The 18068-nt window shown below is 33.2% G+C and overlaps 1 protein-coding gene across 5 annotated transcripts in view; it reads left to right on the forward strand.

The window, feature by feature from the left end:
* Cdh18 (cadherin 18) overlaps positions 1-18068 on the forward strand; it is an 827162-nt gene that overhangs the window by 640426 nt on the left and 168668 nt on the right. For all 5 annotated transcript variants that reach the window (XM_036207191.1, XM_036207193.1, XM_036207194.1 and 2 more), the window contains one exon: positions 9972-10091. In XM_036207191.1, the coding sequence (XP_036063084.1) occupies positions 9972-10091 (120 nt within the window). The remainder of the gene's footprint in view (positions 1-9971; positions 10092-18068) is intronic.

Genomic DNA, 18068 nt, shown 5'->3' on the forward strand with positions numbered 1-18068 from the left:
AAATAATGCTGTTTTACAGTCTAATATTTGATCAATTTCTGAGACAATCTCATTGACTGTTGAGAATTATTTGTGCTCTGTAGTGTTTGAATACCATGTTCTATTGATCTATTACATCTATTTTATTCATGTGGCCATATAATTTTAGGTTACTATGTTTAGATTTTTGATTTTGGTGATGGTTTTTCTTGATGGCTTGTGTAATGTAGGATACCATGGGGTGTTGAAATCACTGACTACCATATAATGCTGCTTCTTGTATGAATTTGGGTTCCCTCTGTCTAGGGTGTTCATTTTGTGGGATTATAATGTCCTGTGGCTGATTTTGCCTTTTTCTTTCTTTCTTTTTTTTTTTTTTTTTTTTTTTTTTTTAGAGACAGGCTTTCTCTGTGTAGCTTTGAGCCTTTTCTAGAACCCACTTGGTAGCCCAGGCTGGCCTCAAACTCACAGAGATCCACCTGGCTCTGCCTCCCAAGTGCTAGGATTAAAGGTGAGCGCTGCCACCACCCTGGCAGATTTTGCCTTTTAATAACTATGGAAATCTTATTGATCTGACAAACTTTTTTTGAAGGTTTTTTTTCCCTCTTTCTGATACTAGAATAGCTATGTCTGCTTGTTTCTTGGTTTCATTTGCTTAGAATACATTTAGCTACCCTTGTTTTGGTATTGAAGTGTTTCTTGGGGGAAAAACCAAAATGGATCCTGTCTTCTCATCCAATCTGCTAGTCTGTGTCTTTGTAGTCAGAGGTACTGAGATGTGTGTTTTAATTTCTGTAATTTTATTGACTTTTGAGTATTTTTCATATCTTTTTTCGAATAATTGTACTGATACATTTATTCCTCTCCTATGAGCATGTGGATAGTTTTATTTTTCTTTTCAGATTGAAGTATTCCTTCTAGTATTTTTTTGTAGAGTTGATTTTGTTCTCATAAATTAATTTGTTTTAATCATGGAAGGTTTTACTTTTTCTTGAAATTTAATAGTTACTTTTGGGAGATATAATAGTCTGTGTTAATAGTGGTGGTCCCTCAGAATTTACAGAAAATCTTTCCAGTCCCTCTGGCTTTAAGGTTTGTGTGAAATAGTCAGTGTTATTCTAGTAAACATCCTTTGTAGATGACTCAACGTTTCCCATTTGCAGCTTTCATTACCGTTTTTTTCTATTCCCTGTTTCAATGTTTTAATTATGATAAAGCCTGGAGAGATTTTTTTTTGTTCTTATTATTTTTTGTTTTGTCTATGTTCTGTCAGTTTCCTATACTAGGTAGGGAACTCTTTTTCAGGTATGAAAAAATTTGTTCTGTGTTTCTGTTGAAGGTTTTGTTTTGTGCCTTCACCGTCATTTTCTTCTGGTTTGATACCAATAAATCATAAACTTAGTCTTTTGGGAGAGTATTCAAAACTTGCCCCTTTTCCCCTCAATCCATATTGATATTTACTGTTTCATCCAAGTTAGTGATCTGCCAAGTGCACCATCCCTGACTCTGTTTTCTTGTCCTGTTACTTTTCAGTTTAGATTTTCTTGAAAATAAAGTCAAATTCTGTTTGCATGTGTTGTATTCCCTTCCTTATTTTGTTTTTCTCCTTGATTTTGTCTTTTATCATTTGGTTGACCAGAGAGATCATCGTCTAAAATTGTCAATTTGTCCATGTTATTTTCATCAAGGGATTTGTCTTTTGGAGCTGATATGTTATTTTGATTTTTCTCAAGGGTTTTGAAGTTACAAATGTTGTCTGTTTGCTGGTTGAGTTCTTTCTTTTGTGTTCAAGTTTCTGCTTTCAGCTGTGGTAGTCACAATATCCAGGATAAGGCATCAGTGTAGAAACCCAATTTCTTCTGCTTGTGTAGCATTTGATGACACACTCCTCATCCATGTGTTCTTTCTCTTATGTATTGAGCTATTTGATTAAGGTAACTGGAACAAAATCCCCTGGCAGTGTGGATTGGTCCAGGGTCTCAAGACCCAATAAACCAGATAGAGGGTCCAGGACAGATCAATGGCAGATGTCAAAGACTTTTATGTGATGGCTTCTTTAAGATGTGAGTTCAAGACTGTTCTGGCCTCTTCCAACTTATAGGCCAGCCAAAGCTTTATAATGAAACTCTATATCAAAACAACAACGAAAAGTTCTACACTTAGGAAGGATCCAAAGTACTATGATGCAGTTATGTCTTTCCATAAACAAGTATATACTTTGTTATACACTTAGAAATCTGAGGTAGATCTCTCTCTGTCAATTATGAAAATGTATTGTATTAGCTTTAATTTACTGTTTAAAAAGACTATATTAATGATGTCAAATGAGAAGAAATAAATATATATTAAACAATATAGATTAGATGAAATGTATATACATAATACACAAAAATATATTAGACTAGACAGAAATACATACATATATATATATATATAAAACAGAAAAAATATTTGTAAATTTTATAAATGTTGACTTAAAAATATTTACAGTTATCTTATCAGTGTATTTATTCTGATCTTAGCTTAAGCAAAATAGTTGAGTCATTTGAATGTTTTTACTGTGATACAAAGATGTAGAAATATGAACATTTGTATCATTTTATGTTTGTTGGTAACATTAGTTGATTTCAGAAAATAGATTTTATATTCCCTAATAGAATTACTTTAAAGCCTAGCAAACAAAAGAAGGCAGATTCTACTAAATTCTTACAAAACATGGGAATCATCCACTATCCTTTCCTCTTCTGCACAGATTCAACCACGTGGAGATAGTACAGATGTATTTGCCATGCAAAAGCCAAAGGCAACTCATATGTCTGTATTGTGCTCACGGCACAAGGACAATGCAGGAAAAATTGTACAGTACTTTATCATCAAATGAGACTGATGAGAGATTAATTTTAGACTTTCTTTGTTTTAACCTAAATTGGAAATGGGGGTTAAAAACAAGCAAATTCCTCCCTCATCTATTAGTCAATTATTGATAGTTTCTGGGCCATTGGCAGGAGGATTGCTTTTTGTTTCTCAGCACAGATCTAATAATAATTATACAAACTCCCCTGACTCTGATTTACAGGTGGATCTGGTTCTTGGTTGTGCTCTTGGAGATAATAGGAGATAATGAATTAGTTATCTGTGATAATTACTGCCCATTATGACTCTATATTTTTTTATGTACTTAGTGTCTGGTCATTGTGTGTTCAGGCTCTCAATTTTAATCTTAGAAAAAGTACATTCATTACTCTGTAGAAGACTTACAGTGTAGTGGGGTACATGTTTACAGAAATAATTCTAAAGGAGAAAAATAAATTATGATTGCTCCCACTACAGAAGCAAATGATCTAAGGCTCAGAACTAACATGTAAGTATAAACATCATTATTTATCTGGTAGTTTAAAAATATGTTGATTTAATAAGACAACAGGATCAGGGTTACCACTAGGACCTATAAGCTCCAGAAATATGGGCTATTGACCAGTTTGCACTTTAAGGTCTGCATGGAGCCGGCCTAAGATCCTATCAGAAAGCTGTTGGTTACCTTCATAATAGTTTGATGGGATTACTGCATTCAGGATTCACCAGTGCATAATACTAAAGGCCTTTCTCCCATAGTGGCATGCAGAACACCTGATTTTTTCTTATAATATTGCTTCATCATAATTTACTGACATCATGATGCATTATTCTTGATACTGAAGTTACTAAATTCCATCTTTACTAATTTGCTAAAAACATTTTCTTAAGAGTAACTTCTAAAGCATTTCAGATATCCAGAAAATGGAAATAACTGATTGACAATTGTATGTATTTGTTTCAACATTGATTATATTTTCTTGGTATCATAAAATATCCTTCCACAAAGCTTCATTACTTTTCTTACATATATTGATAAAGTCTTCAGATGACACATGTGCCAGAACCTAATACACTGAATAAATACATTTTTGAATGTAAAATAATCAGATTTATGTTTTAAATCTCTCAGCATATAATGGTGGAGTGTAAAATACAACCTGTATGTTGGTTGTGTTCAGTGAGTACACAGTTGACAGAACATAGTCATTCATATAAGAAAATTATTGATAACCAGGTGGTGGTGGCACACACCTTTAATCCCAGCATTAGGGATGCATAGGCAGGCAGATCTCTGTGAGTCTGAGGCCAGCCTGAGCTACAGAGTGAGTTCCAGGAAAGGCACAAAGCTGCATAGGGAAACCTTGTCTCCAAAAAAAAAAAAAAAAAAAAACCAAAACCCAAAAAACCAAAAAAAAAAAAAAAAAGAAAATGATTAATAATTTCTGCACCAATCAATGTTCAATAGGAAAAATGAATTTATTAACAGTTATAGTGATGGAATACCGAGGGTAGGACACAACATATGAAAAATGCAGAATGTAAAAGTCTGCATGGACCATGAGAAAATCAGGGAAGGTAATCACTCCATCGCCACTTCTGGGTCTAGGTGCTGTACTATAATATGACCTCAACACATGAGCCCCAGAGAGTGAGAATTTGAAAAAGATCATTAATAAGTAAATAGAACCATTAAAGAAACACTAGCAGTGCTAGAAAGAGCACTCATGAGAAAAGAGAGGAGCGGGAAATGAAGAGAGACTCACAGAGTGTGTGTGGGCATTCTCTTGCTTTATAATATTCCTTCATTTCAGTTGGTCAGGAATGCCAATGGACACCAATGTCAGAAGTTACAATCTTAGGAAGAAAGTCTAACTTAACTGAATGAATCTGAAGATGTCATTTATAGAATCGGTGAGACTGACAAGTGTATGATCCACCTACTTTTTTTTTTTTTTTTTTTTTTTTTTACTGCAGTCACTTACTCTGTAGGAAGAAGAAAAGCATACATCTTGTACAAAGCTGGAGGGAAATTCAGTGTTGCCAAGGTTTTGTCATACAATGTCATCTACCTCTTTTTAAGATTAATTCTTACTATTTCAAAGTGTGTGTGTGTGTGTGTGTGTGTGTGTGTGTGTGTGTGTGTGTGTGTGTGTTGTGCATGTGATTGCTGGTATTCTGAAAGGCTACAGATATTAGATCCCTCAGGAGCTGGCATGAAAGCATGTTGTAAATTGCCTGACACGGGTACTGAGAGTTGAACCCAGGGCTGCTCTAAGAACAATGAGTACCAAGCCATAGTTACAGCCACTCCTTCCTTCCTCTTGATATGCAATTCCAGAGATTCATTTATAAAACTGTCTTTATAAGGCTGTCTTTTGTCTATAGAGTTAGATAATAAATGTGCCATTATTCAGATAGATGCATCTAAAATGCGAAAGAATTCCATGAAGGGATAGAAAATGACAAGAAAAGAGGAGAGACAAGAAATTATGATTGGGTGGAGACAATGAATATATAGATGTTTTCCAGAATAGATAGATGAGTTTGAACTGTATAATCTTATGAATCTCAATATCGCATATTTGTAAATATCATTATGTACAACATTTTCAATATATTGATTTCATTATTAAATTAAGTAGGTTATAGAAATGACTTTTACACATTCTTTTAAAGAAATACATGTGATTTCATTGATTACTTTTTTTTTAATTTAAAGAAGAGAATATAAAACTTAGTTGCCTAATGAGAAATTTCACATTCTATAGTTCAGTGAGTATGTAAATGAAATTTAAAAATAAAGAGTAGCCATGATTTTGGCACATAGTAGAAAAAACGAAATAGAGATTGAATGTGTGTGTACATGTGTGTATGTGTATGAACATGTACAAATCTGTGTATCACATGCATTTGAACATGGAACATCATAAGCATGTCATGAGACAATTTATAGGATTTGATCCTCTCTTTTTTCACTATGTGAGTTAGGAAAATAGATCTCAGATCATTAAACTTGGCAGAGAGCAAGATGTCCATCTAAGCCATCTTGCCAGATCCTAAAATAGTGATTTCTCTATTGGTAATCAACATAGATGTTTCTTAAATGTCATCTCAGACATATTTTTAAAAGTACTATAACTTTTGAATGAATAAAGTGTGAATAAATTCTACAACAATTATAAGTCCACTGTTATTAGTCTGTTAGTGAAATTCTAGTCTTCTGTGTAGCACAGAATTTATACAGAGTGTTGATGAGTCTTGTTTTTTTCCTGAAATTCTGGGGAAGTCTTCTGAGATGTAGGCCTTAAGAGCTTCCCTCAGTGAAGACTTTCAGCCTTCATAAATTGTCAGCTTATTTTTATCCAAAGGTTTTGCTTAGCCTTGATTCTCTTGGGATTTTAACAGAGTTGTGAACTCTGACAAATGATGTGTAGCAATTGGCAATCTCAGAGAGTATTTGCTTGGTATTAAAATGCCTTGTTAAATATTTCAAATTGGTCTTTAGGGACTTTCAAAAGAGTCCACTCAGATGTTTCTCGTTGATATGCAAGCTGACAAAATTTGTGCTATTTAAAAAGCATCAGAACAAAGAAATGCCAAGCGAAGAGAGTAACAAGGTGGATTCTCTAGAGGGAAAAAAAAGACGTTATATTATAAAGATATTCTGAAAGCTTTTTTTCATGTATTTAAATCTTTTCAGATTTGTATAAAACATCAGCTGAGAGAACTAATCCCTAGACTGAGAACAGCAAGTGTGTGCCACAGGAAATACTGAGAATACAATACTGCATGGGAAATGGCTTATGTACTTTAGAATACAGCATCGCCAGAGTTGCCCTTTTCCATAGAAATGCTTCTGCAAATAGAAAACATTTTTATCCACTTAGGCAGAATTTCTTTAGTGAAAAGCCAGTTAGTCAGGGAATGTAATGTAGGTTGAGTAAGTATTAATCAAAACAAAATATTTCTCAGAGAATATTAGAGTCCACTTTCAACATTCTGACAGATTAGTGCAATTATTGACCTTATTCTATATATCTTCATTTGAAATTTTAGAAATTTTCTCCTTTTTATCACAGACACAATTTAGCTGTATACTAAATGCATGTATGAATGAAGAAGTTGCATACTCCACTGTGAGAGGAATGTTGAGAGAAAAAAAAAAACTGTCACAAGTCTTCTCACCTCCACATATGATGTGTGGTATTTACATAAAACACATACAAAAACATTTTAAAAAGTAAAAAGAAAAGTTGATCTGTTTCATATAAACTTCTGAAGGAAAATAATGTTATTCATTAAAATAAACAATATAATTCACCCATTAACTTATTTTTAAACATCAACCAGTAGAAAACTAGGAATATATGAGTCTCTAAAAATATTAAGTTGTACCAAGTTCAATCAACACGGACAATGTTTTTTGTTTGCTTGTTTACCTCACTCAGCAATGTATCTGGTATCAAATGTCATAGGAAATTATTCTCTGTTTTCTTCTTGGTTTCTAATTTTAGAGTCTTGCTAGGATTTAACTGTCAATAATGAGGACAGCTACCATTTATTCCTTTTCAGTGTTTCTCACTTCCATAAAGTAGGTGACTCATACAACAAAAGCGTTTCGACTCACAGCTGCTGAAAGTAAGAATAGGAGATCCGTGTTTTCCTGGCCATGTTTGTCCTCAGTGCACTTAGTGTGTCCAATGTTCTCCTATATTCTCTGCTACTTTATCCCTGCTTCTCCATCATAGTCTATTACAACCTGAGTGTTTGTTGTTTCAGGGTTGCAAGTCCATCAAACACTTAATCATCATTATCAAAAAACTTGACCATGTCAGCATTGTAATATTTGCACTTCTTGTAAGTTCAAGGCTTTTGCTTCTGTCCTGACCTGCACACCAGATGGTCTTAGTATACTTTTCAACATCATATGAACAAAATAATACAATGTAAAAATCATTCAAGTTTTACTTTTTAAACTTAGGTCTATTTAAGTCAATGCATGTATGAGTATTCAATTCATTTTCCTTTCTTTATTGAGTAACATGCTATATTACAGTGTGTTACAGCTCAGTGATTGCCCCACTAAAAGACATTTGGTCTATTTCCAGCATGAGACAATGGCAAATAATTGTTCTACAAATTTATAAAATATTTGTGTAATAATATACTTTTCTACTTGTCATAAATGCCTTAGCCCAATTTTCTGGGTTGTAGTACAATTGAGAATTATTAATTTTTATTTTTTTAAAGATTTATTTATTATGTATACAGAGTTCTGTCTGTATGCCAGAAGAGGGTGTCAGATTTTATTATGGGTGGTTGTAAACTCAGGACCTCTACAAGAACAGCTAGTGCTCTTAACCTCTGAGCCATTTCTCCAGCCCCATAAATTTATTTTTTAAAAAGGCAGCTGCACTCACATATTTCTCTACATTAGAGTTTATATCAACTGTTTCTGTGAACCACTGCCAGGATGTAGTTCCCAGTATATTACACTAATCTACAGTTTAAAATGTAGATGTGACATAGTCTTCATCACCTATATTCATTTCAGATTCTCATTGTGTAAACCCAAATATATGTCTTAAAGTTTTATTGTTATTAGACATTTATATGCACTTACGTTGCAAATAACGAATTTCAAGTGAACTTACTGAATCTCTCAGGAGTTCTAGGAACCCTTGGAGACATAGAATCAGCTTTGATTATTTCTTTTTTTTTTCATTTTTCTTTATTAAGAAATTTTCTACTCTTTTCACATACTATCCACAGATCCCCCCTCTTCCCTCCTCCCACACCCTAGCCCTCTTTCTGTGCCTGGTTTTCAACATGGAAATAAAAATTTTGAACTGGTCTGATATTAGAATAAATGTTTGCAAAATTCACAACAGAATTCACAATAGAAAATTATTCCACTCTATACTCAAGAACCAGAATTAATACAAAATTCCATGAAGGCTCTTATGGTTGTTGAAATGTTTTTGTTTGATATACAGTTTGAAGTATTAGATAATATTTTCTGGTGGTAAATTATTCATCATAAGATAATTTATAAAGTTAATTTTGTTAATAAAGTATTTAACTACTAATCATAATGTTGAACAACACTTAATAGTTGGCTGTCATATGCTGGGGAATAATTTTAACTTAAGAATAATTCTATGTAAAATAGATGTATTTAATGAAACACTTGGTCCTCAAAGTAGAAAGAAAAATAGGATAGTACATCCCCAAATATACATTGTAATGTTTATTAATTACTTTAAAGTGATTGCTCTTCAAAAAATTATTTTAGTATTTGTTTTTAAAAGACAGTTATGTCCATATTGTATAGAAGCCTCAAAAAAAAAAAAGAAGTTTGAATCAATCATGGTAGTTTGAGACTCAGTAGTCCAAGTAAGGTATATAAAATAAATAAATTAATGAATACATGATACAATATGGGTTGAGTGGTTGTGGTTCACTGATAATATCACTTGTCCATCTTCTCACTTTAATGACACACTATCAAATCATTATTATTAAGAATGTTCTTAACTCATGAACTGCATAGTCTCTTTGTATTATTGATTTAACAAAACACTCAATATTGCTTTATTTAAAGTCATCAATAAGAGCCCATTCTTATTAAGAACATATCAAGAAGAACTTTTTCAATGTTGTTGTCATATAAGGTATCATAACACAACATCTAGCATGTATTTTATTTGAGTTTACATGTTACTGATACTATGGAGAAAAAGAAAGCAGTATCTACTACACAAACCTAAGAAGTGGTTGACAAGGAGCTGTACAGCTCCCTCAGTTGTCAAGAGCATTGGCTGCTCTTCTAGAAGACCTGAGGTCAGTTCCCAATAGCCTATTTTGGGTAGCTCAAAACTGTCCATAACTCCAGTGCTGGGGTATCTTATGGCTTTGTGGGCACCTGCTTTTCCACATGAGCATACCCACATACAGATATACATGCACATAAATACAAATAAATGTAAAAATAAATCTTCAAAAAAGAATTAAAGTTAATAGGATATAGTCATTTTAGTAATGCATTGAAACTGAAACAAACCCTTTTACTATGTTCAAATTAGTCATGTGACAAATGCCATCACACACTAAAATTTGTTTTCCTGAATGCACAGGTACCTCTGTTCTACAGGTGACAGCTACAGATGCAGATGACCCCACCTATGGAAACAGTGCACGTGTTGTTTACAGTATCCTGCAAGGACAACCTTATTTCTCTGTGGATCCTAAAACAGGTTAGTGAATTTATGTACATTGCTACGCAAGTGCTTTTATTAATAATATAAATGATGCTCTTTTATATTTACTCTTTGTAAGATAATGACATTTAAATGCATTTAAAATTGCAACTATTTCCCTAAAGCAGTGTAAATATAAACATAATTGTTTAATTCTGTTATTCATACCTGTTAAAATTACTATTGAATGTTACTATAACATTTAAATAATACCCTTTTGAAAAGGAATATTGAATATTGTATTAATTAAAAATATTGTCAAATATTTTTATTTACATATTACTTTTAATTTTCTATCAAAGATGGAAAATTATTCAATAGAATTTCTAGTACTTTGTATAAGTTTGGTTGCAAAATATATTCTCTGGTACTCATACATGAAGATACTCATGTATATGTATATATACCCTACTTATAAATATATGAAATACATTACAATGAGGTACTTCAATGTTTTTACCTTGGGTTTATTTTTCTGAATTTGAAGTTCTTTCAGTCTTCTCCTATTGTATTAATTAATGAAATTAACATAATCAACAAAAGTCTTAAATGTCTTTCTTTAATCAGATAAACCTGTGCATTCTGTCTTTATTCCTTTCATTCTGGTAAACATTGATATTGTATCACCCCCAAATTTCAATGAACAGTACATAGTAGTCTTCTGTTTCCTCATTCTATGTCAAAAGATACAGAAAGCAAATGTCCTGGATAAGTGATCTCTCTCCAGTAAAACAAAGGAACAAAGTACTTGTTTCCAAAATACACACCTGTTTAAAGTGCAACTTTCAGGTTTTACACATTTTAAAGCATATCAGAATGGATTGCAAAAGAAAGTAGAAGTCCAAGAAGCCCTAGCAAGCCCCTGGGGATAGTGTGGGAAAACAGGATGTACTCTGTCTCAGTGAACATGGCACATTCATGTGTGCACTCTGACTCCACTAACATAGAACATTCATGGAATGTTCACAGTCCTCTAGCTATGACCAAAGAAGGTGTGTCTGTTCTTAGATGTCTCCTTTAACACATTACATGGCCTATAAGTAACCAATTTACATACTTATTCAACACATTTCTAAATTAAAATAGAATTAGCCAGGTGTTGGTGGCGCATGCCTTTAATCCCAGCACTTGGGAGGCAGAGGCAGGCGGATCTTTGTGAGTTCGAGGCCAGCCTGGTCTACAGAGCAAGATCCAAGAAAGGCACAAAGCTACACAGAGAAACCCTGTCTCAAAAAAAAAAAAAAAAGAATTACATCAATTCTGCCTTCCCTCTCCTCCTTCCAGATACTCCCAGGTATGGTCTCGCAACCCTGCTGTGCTGTTCCCCAATCTCAAATTGATAGCCCCTCTTTTTACAATTATTGTTACAGACGGATGCACAAATATCTAAATACTATTTGCTGACTCTGTTGTATGTGCTCCTCTCTCTCTCTCTCTCTCTCTCTCTCTCTCTCTCTCTCTCTCTCTCTCTCTCTCTCTTTCTGTCTCTGATTTTGTGTCTGACAACTTTGGTTTGGTTAACTAGTTAAGGTGGCTCATTCCTGAGAGTAGCTAATTCTCCTTCTCCCAGATGTCATTAGTTGCATATAGATTTTGTCTAAAGGTGGAAATTCATGAAATTTCCTGTTCCACATTAGCATGCTTATTGCTTATGTAACCATTTCTAGGAGAGACTTTCACAGCAGACTTCCTGATATTTTGTCTCTGACAGTGTTTTGGGAGCCGTTGACACAGGAGCTGTGATTTTAGATGTATCCATTGGGCCTGGGTTCCCCAAGATCCCATGATCTGCGTATTGTGTTCACTTAATTGTTTCTGTGATTGTCTTTGTTTACTGTAAAGAGAAGCTTCTTTGGTGTGTGTGTGAAAAGAGGGGCTGTACTTTTCTGTGACTATAAGGATAAGAGCAGGAAGAATGCAAGAAGGGCCTATGCTGGTCTAGCAAATTGGTGGTAGCAGACTTTTCCTAACCTCACCTTTCTAGCCTTAGGAAACATCTCTGTTTCCAGCACTAGGGAAGGTTTCCTCCTTGTTGACTGAACTTCAGTCCAAGTAGGCTACTATTAGTTACCATCAACAAGGGAGTATCACTTAGTGTGTATTTCTAGGTATCTTGCCTTGCTGGTCATGGTTGTGTTTCACAACTTTTGCAGCTGAGTAGGACAGCTTTTGAGAGTTTGTATAGTTGTTTTGGGGACCTTAGAAGATACATTGCGGACAGGAGGTTTTTATGCCAGGTGTAGGTGGAATCATCAGAGTCCCGTGGCCTGAGTGTGCAGTGTCCTCAGGAGTAGGAATATACCTGCAACCTCCGAGAGTCAAGGAAGCACTCCATCAATAGTCTATGTTGTTTATGTCTTGGACTGCCCTGCCCAACCATTGAAAAGAAGGTTTCTCATGGATGCCTCTAGGAGTTTTATTTGTGAAAGGAAGGCTTCATCAGATCTAATGTTTCAAATCAGGTCTGTTTCAAATTCTCTTCTATAATGAAGTACCCACCAGTAAGGAGATTTGATTTGAGTCTAAAGCATACTTTCAGCACCTAATGTGACTAGATTATTGTTAGTCATGTTTTATTAGCATGCCTATAAGATGATTTGACTAATTAATCTGCCTTCCTTTCCCTAAGGGGTTCCAGCATTCAAGTTCACTGCTAGGAATAGACCTAAAACATTCTGTATCTCAATTTCCCCAGACTAAACAATGCGGAACCAATATGCAAAAAGATAGTTATAAGTGAAGGATAAAATTGCACAAAAGTATGCATGTATCCCTGTTTTATACATTTAATCATAGTATAGACTGAAATACTTCATTGATGAAGTAAAAATGAATATTATAAAGCAAACACCATTAATGTGCTATACCTTATTAAATGACATTCAAGTTATTTCAGTTTTTGAGATATTTAAGTAGGGAAAACCTGGTAATCAAAATGCCCATGTATGACTATCTATACTATTGTTTGACTGAAAATTTGTTGAAAACTGAATCACCTCACTATTTGATAAATGTGGTCCTGCTTTTGTTCTTGCCTCTAAATCAAGGTTTGTGTTAAATAAAATAGAAGTACATTTCTGCTTTCCACAATTGTTTCATTGAAAGAAATAAGCATTGCTATGTTTAATTTTTCCCACACATATACCTGTTTATAAGCATATATGTACCAGAATAAATCTTTAATCTGTTCATGTTTTGTACATTAGTCAGATGTTTTTGAATAATAAAAATATTGTATTTATTTAACAATAAGTTGAAAAAAGACCTCCTGCATGAAATGTGTCTTAAACTTTAGTATTCTATTTAGTACTATATTTACAAATATCAGTTTTCTCTGTGTATCATAGTATCTGTTGCATATGCATAAATGCAAATGGAGGTGATTGGCTGTCTTGTATGCTGCATTAGTTTGTATTTACAGAAGTTCTTGTCACCATGCTATTGGTGACATAGCATTTGAATGTAGTTAGCATTTGGGTATAATTATATATAAATAAATATATATATATATATATATATATATATATATATATATATATATATATTACAGGTAAAACCAGCAATGGTTAACACAGAATTTTATATCAAGTATAAATAGACTCTCACACAGTTTCTAATGCATTAAATTCTATTAGCTCTTGGTTCTCTTTTTTTTCCCTTCTCTTAAAAATGTGTAGTGTACTAAACAAAATGTATGCTTCCATAGGTATCTGTGTTAATATCAGTATTTCACTAACTAAAGCATCAAAGGACTTGTGGGTCTATTTCCTGCTTATCACACCAGTAATGAAATAAAATATTTTTAAAGTTGCATTAAGTCAGCAAATGTGTTAAACAGTTATTGCAGAACGTGCTTAGAAAAATTCTAAGATAAATACTCATTATTTTCTTCAAAGTTCCCACATTCTGGCTACTTGTGCTTAAAAACCCTATTACCATGCAATTAAACATGCTTAGAACTAATGAATCTAGTTGCAACTGTGCTTCCAAATGCCTGGACTCAAATCTAAACAACATAGAGAAAATTAGAGAATCAGTTTCTACGATATGGTGTTACATAAGAAGCATTTACCAAGTCATTCACAAAGGTGTATTTTAATAGTATACCTTAATTCCAGTCTCCTAATTGAATGATTCTTTTCAACATATTCCCAATTACTTTTATTGCGGACCAATTATAATAATGTATAACCTAACTTTTCCCCACTACATACATTGGGATTTTAGTGCTTATCATTAACAGTTAGTACTGGTACTGCCTTATTTTCATTCTGTTCAAAGGTGCATTTTGGTATTCACCTCTATTTTAGAGTAATGAGTTCCCAAAGTGGCTTTGGTGTTCTATTGTAGACACCATATGTTAATACCTATATCCAAAGATACAAATGATGAGATGATTCATTCAACATATTGCATAGATAATATTTAATAACATGTGGAATTTAAACTGAAATTCAATTAATTATTACTGCGAATCAAAACTCTTGTAAATAATTTATAAAATATGCAACATTTCTTATAGTCAATGTGATGTTCCTCAGTATATAAGACAACTAAAGAGTACCGACTAAAATATTATTTTAAACATTAATTGACCTTTGAAACGGAGAAAATTTTATAGGGACAAAAATATCAAAAATATACTATTTATGTCAGATTATGAATGAAGCATTAGTGTAGAATAAGCAAATAACTATGTTTGCTATTGTTGAAAGCAGAAACACTTGAGCAAGATATTTTAGGAAAGTTGGTGTGGTCGGGTATACAGGGATCATTTATTTTTAACACAACACATATCTCAATCCAAAATTGTCATTATAGTGTCAATATCATTAGAAATAAACCATGATGTTGAAGACTTCTGTGCTTCTATGACAGCAGTAGTTGAATAATCCATTGATGTCCCACAGAATCTAATTTCGTTATCTAGGCCAAAGAAGCAGAGATGAAGGAGATGCCTTCCCAGTGTCTTAGGAGCAGAATTTAAGTATTACATTCAGCACAAAGTGTGCAGTTTTTAATTGCGAATGAAATCTATTTAATGGTCTTTTCTCTGATAGGGACTTGATGGTTCTCTTAACAGAAGGCACTCTATGCTTATTTCTGCCGAGGCACAGAAGAAAAGTCCCTCTTACAAATGTTTTCATTTCTCATGATGGTCAGTATAGGAAATTTGAAAATCTAGATAAAGCAGAAGTCAGGAATAAAGAACAATTAAAACTCTGTACTGGCTTGCCACATGTGAGGTCAAATCACTTACACTTTATTAAAATGTAATGTCTACTATGTCAGTCTAAAATGATGTCACTCATGCTACATATCACAGAGTTAGCTTTTGATACACAATAAATGGTTGAGCCAATTTTTTCAACCTTATCTTTATTTTATGCAATTGAATTTTAATTGTTTGTATCACCTCATGAAATATATATATATATACATATATATATACTAATTTCTGTAAACATGTTTACCTATAATTTGTTAGCATTTGAAATTATTTCATTTATAAATAGCATGCTTAATTTTCAGGCATATAAAAGTAATACAATTTTAATGATGCACTTTAATTTTATACACATCGCTACTTACACTTGCTTTCAGTACTCCTAGTATGGTTTAGCAATTAAATAATGTGTGCTGTTTTATATTAAAAAGCAGACATTGAACACCAAATTTCTTGTTAATGACACACTCCTGCAGGAATTATATCTATCCCACAGGACAGGAAACGCCTCACACAAAATTCACAGCTTTCTGCTTATGGTAACATGTAGTTCTACAGCTCAAGTCCTAACACTAATTACTTAAACATGAAATGTTACAGATGTAGTGAAAAAGTTCACTTGGTCATCCTACCACAGTATTTATGCACTTAACAGATTCACGTTATAATTAGTTCATTTAAAATATTCAATGTTATACTTATGTATAGTATTTTCTGAGAAATAATATTCTTTATTAAAGATAATCTGGACATTCTTTATGCTTTGATACAAAAGTGCAACTTAATATTTATTAAATAGGTCAGATTCCTGAAAGTTTTAATTCCAATTTCAGTGTATATAAATTTATACTGGTGTTACCTGTGTAGATATCTTGTCAAAGTTAGTGAAATGCTCTTAGCCAAGTCTCAGGCAAAATGAAGGTGTCCAGCAATGTCCTGTGCCCTCCTTATTTTATGCTATAAGATTAAGAAGATTTCATTACCATTAAATGGAGGGTGGTCATGTCTTTGGAGTAGAGTTATCTGAAATGGAAAAAAAAAATTCATTGAAAGAAGTATTTAGCAAAGATTTCTATAACATTTTCCCCCAAGTAAGGAAGTTGCCAATTCATTTTTTTTAAGAGTGTGGGAGATCAGAATCTAATTTAATTCTTCTGCAAGTACATATTCACCTTTCTTTGCATTGGTTATTGAAAAGCTTACCCACTTTTCTAGTGCATGTTTTTGACAGTCTTGTCAAAAATTAAGTGTGTGTAGCTGTGTGGATTTACCTCTGTCTCTTCATAACATGCCAATAGTTTACAGGTATGTTTCTACACCAGTGCCAGGGTCTTTTTAACACTGAGGACAGTACTATATTTTAAACTCGTTTGTTGTATTGGTTTTTTGTTCTTCCCAGTTAGAATTGTTTTATAGATATCTGGGTTCTTCTCTGCTTCCTTAAGAATCCTAGAATTATTTTTTTGTAGTTCTATAAAGAATGTCTTTGGACATTTGAGGGAGATTGCAGTGAATCTCTTCAGCTCTCAATACAGCCCTTATTGTGATATAAATCCTGCCAATTCAAAAGCATAGGGCTGAATTTCACCATCTGGTGGCTTCTTCAATTTGTTTTTCATCATCATAAAGTTTCCCTTACAGAGGTCTCCCAACCCTTTGTTTAGATTTATTCCAACACGTGTTGAGGCTTTTGTGAACAGCATTTCTTTTCTTGGTCTCTTTATCAGAAATGTGATTTTTCTGTGCCTATAGAAGCTGCTGGTTTGTATATTGATCTTGACTCTGTCTAGCTAAAAAATGCCCATCAGATTCAGAGAATTTTTGGTGTAGTATATGTTCTGTCTAGAATAACTTTGAATAGATCTAAAACATCCATTTAAACTGTAAACCCTACAACTGCTAAAGGAGTGAAGGAAAACACTTCCTGACATAGATAGAGGAAACCTATTTCTTAATAGAACCACAATAACACAGACAGCACAGACAAATGGAATTACAAGAACATAAAAGCTTAAGGACAGCAAAGAACTGATGAAAGGAATCCACAGGGTACTAAAACAGAAAATCACTTCCTGCTGTATTTCAGCCAAGGATTTTGTATTCAGAATCTATAAAGTATTACAAATAATTAAAAAATAATAAGAAATAGACATACACAGATTCCAAAACAATCTAATTCATAAAGTTGCCAATGAAGTAAATATATGGTTATAAAAATAATAGAAAGTGAGATATAGAAAGATGACTCAGCAGTTAAGAACACAGTACATGCTGCTATTCCAGAAGACCTTTATATCAGGTGCCCATGTCTGGTTACCTATAACTTCAGCTTCTAGGCTGTCTATCAGCTCTGGCCTCAGAGAACACTTAAATTCATGTGCACATACACACAGGAAGGTACCTAGACATATACATAATTGAAAATAGAAAAATGAGGTTTTTTTTTTAAAAAAAGGAATAAAAATGGCCTATTAATATTTTTATATTTTCAGTATCCTTAACAATTAGGGAAAGTCATTATAACTTATTTTGAGGTTCCATCATACCCCAGTCAGAGTGGTAACCATCATGAAAACATATGCTGCTGTAGATATGAGCAAATAAGAACATATCCACAGCTGGACAGAGTGGAAACTAGTATATCCACTAAGGAAATTGATGTGAAATAATTTTCAAACAATGGGAAACAGTATAATATAAGCAAGCTGTATAACTCTTGGGCAATGTGATCTACAATCTTTTACAGG

This window comes from Onychomys torridus, chromosome 15, assembly GCF_903995425.1.
Source record: "Onychomys torridus chromosome 15, mOncTor1.1, whole genome shotgun sequence".
In the NCBI taxonomy this organism is placed as follows: domain Eukaryota; kingdom Metazoa; phylum Chordata; class Mammalia; order Rodentia; family Cricetidae; genus Onychomys; species Onychomys torridus.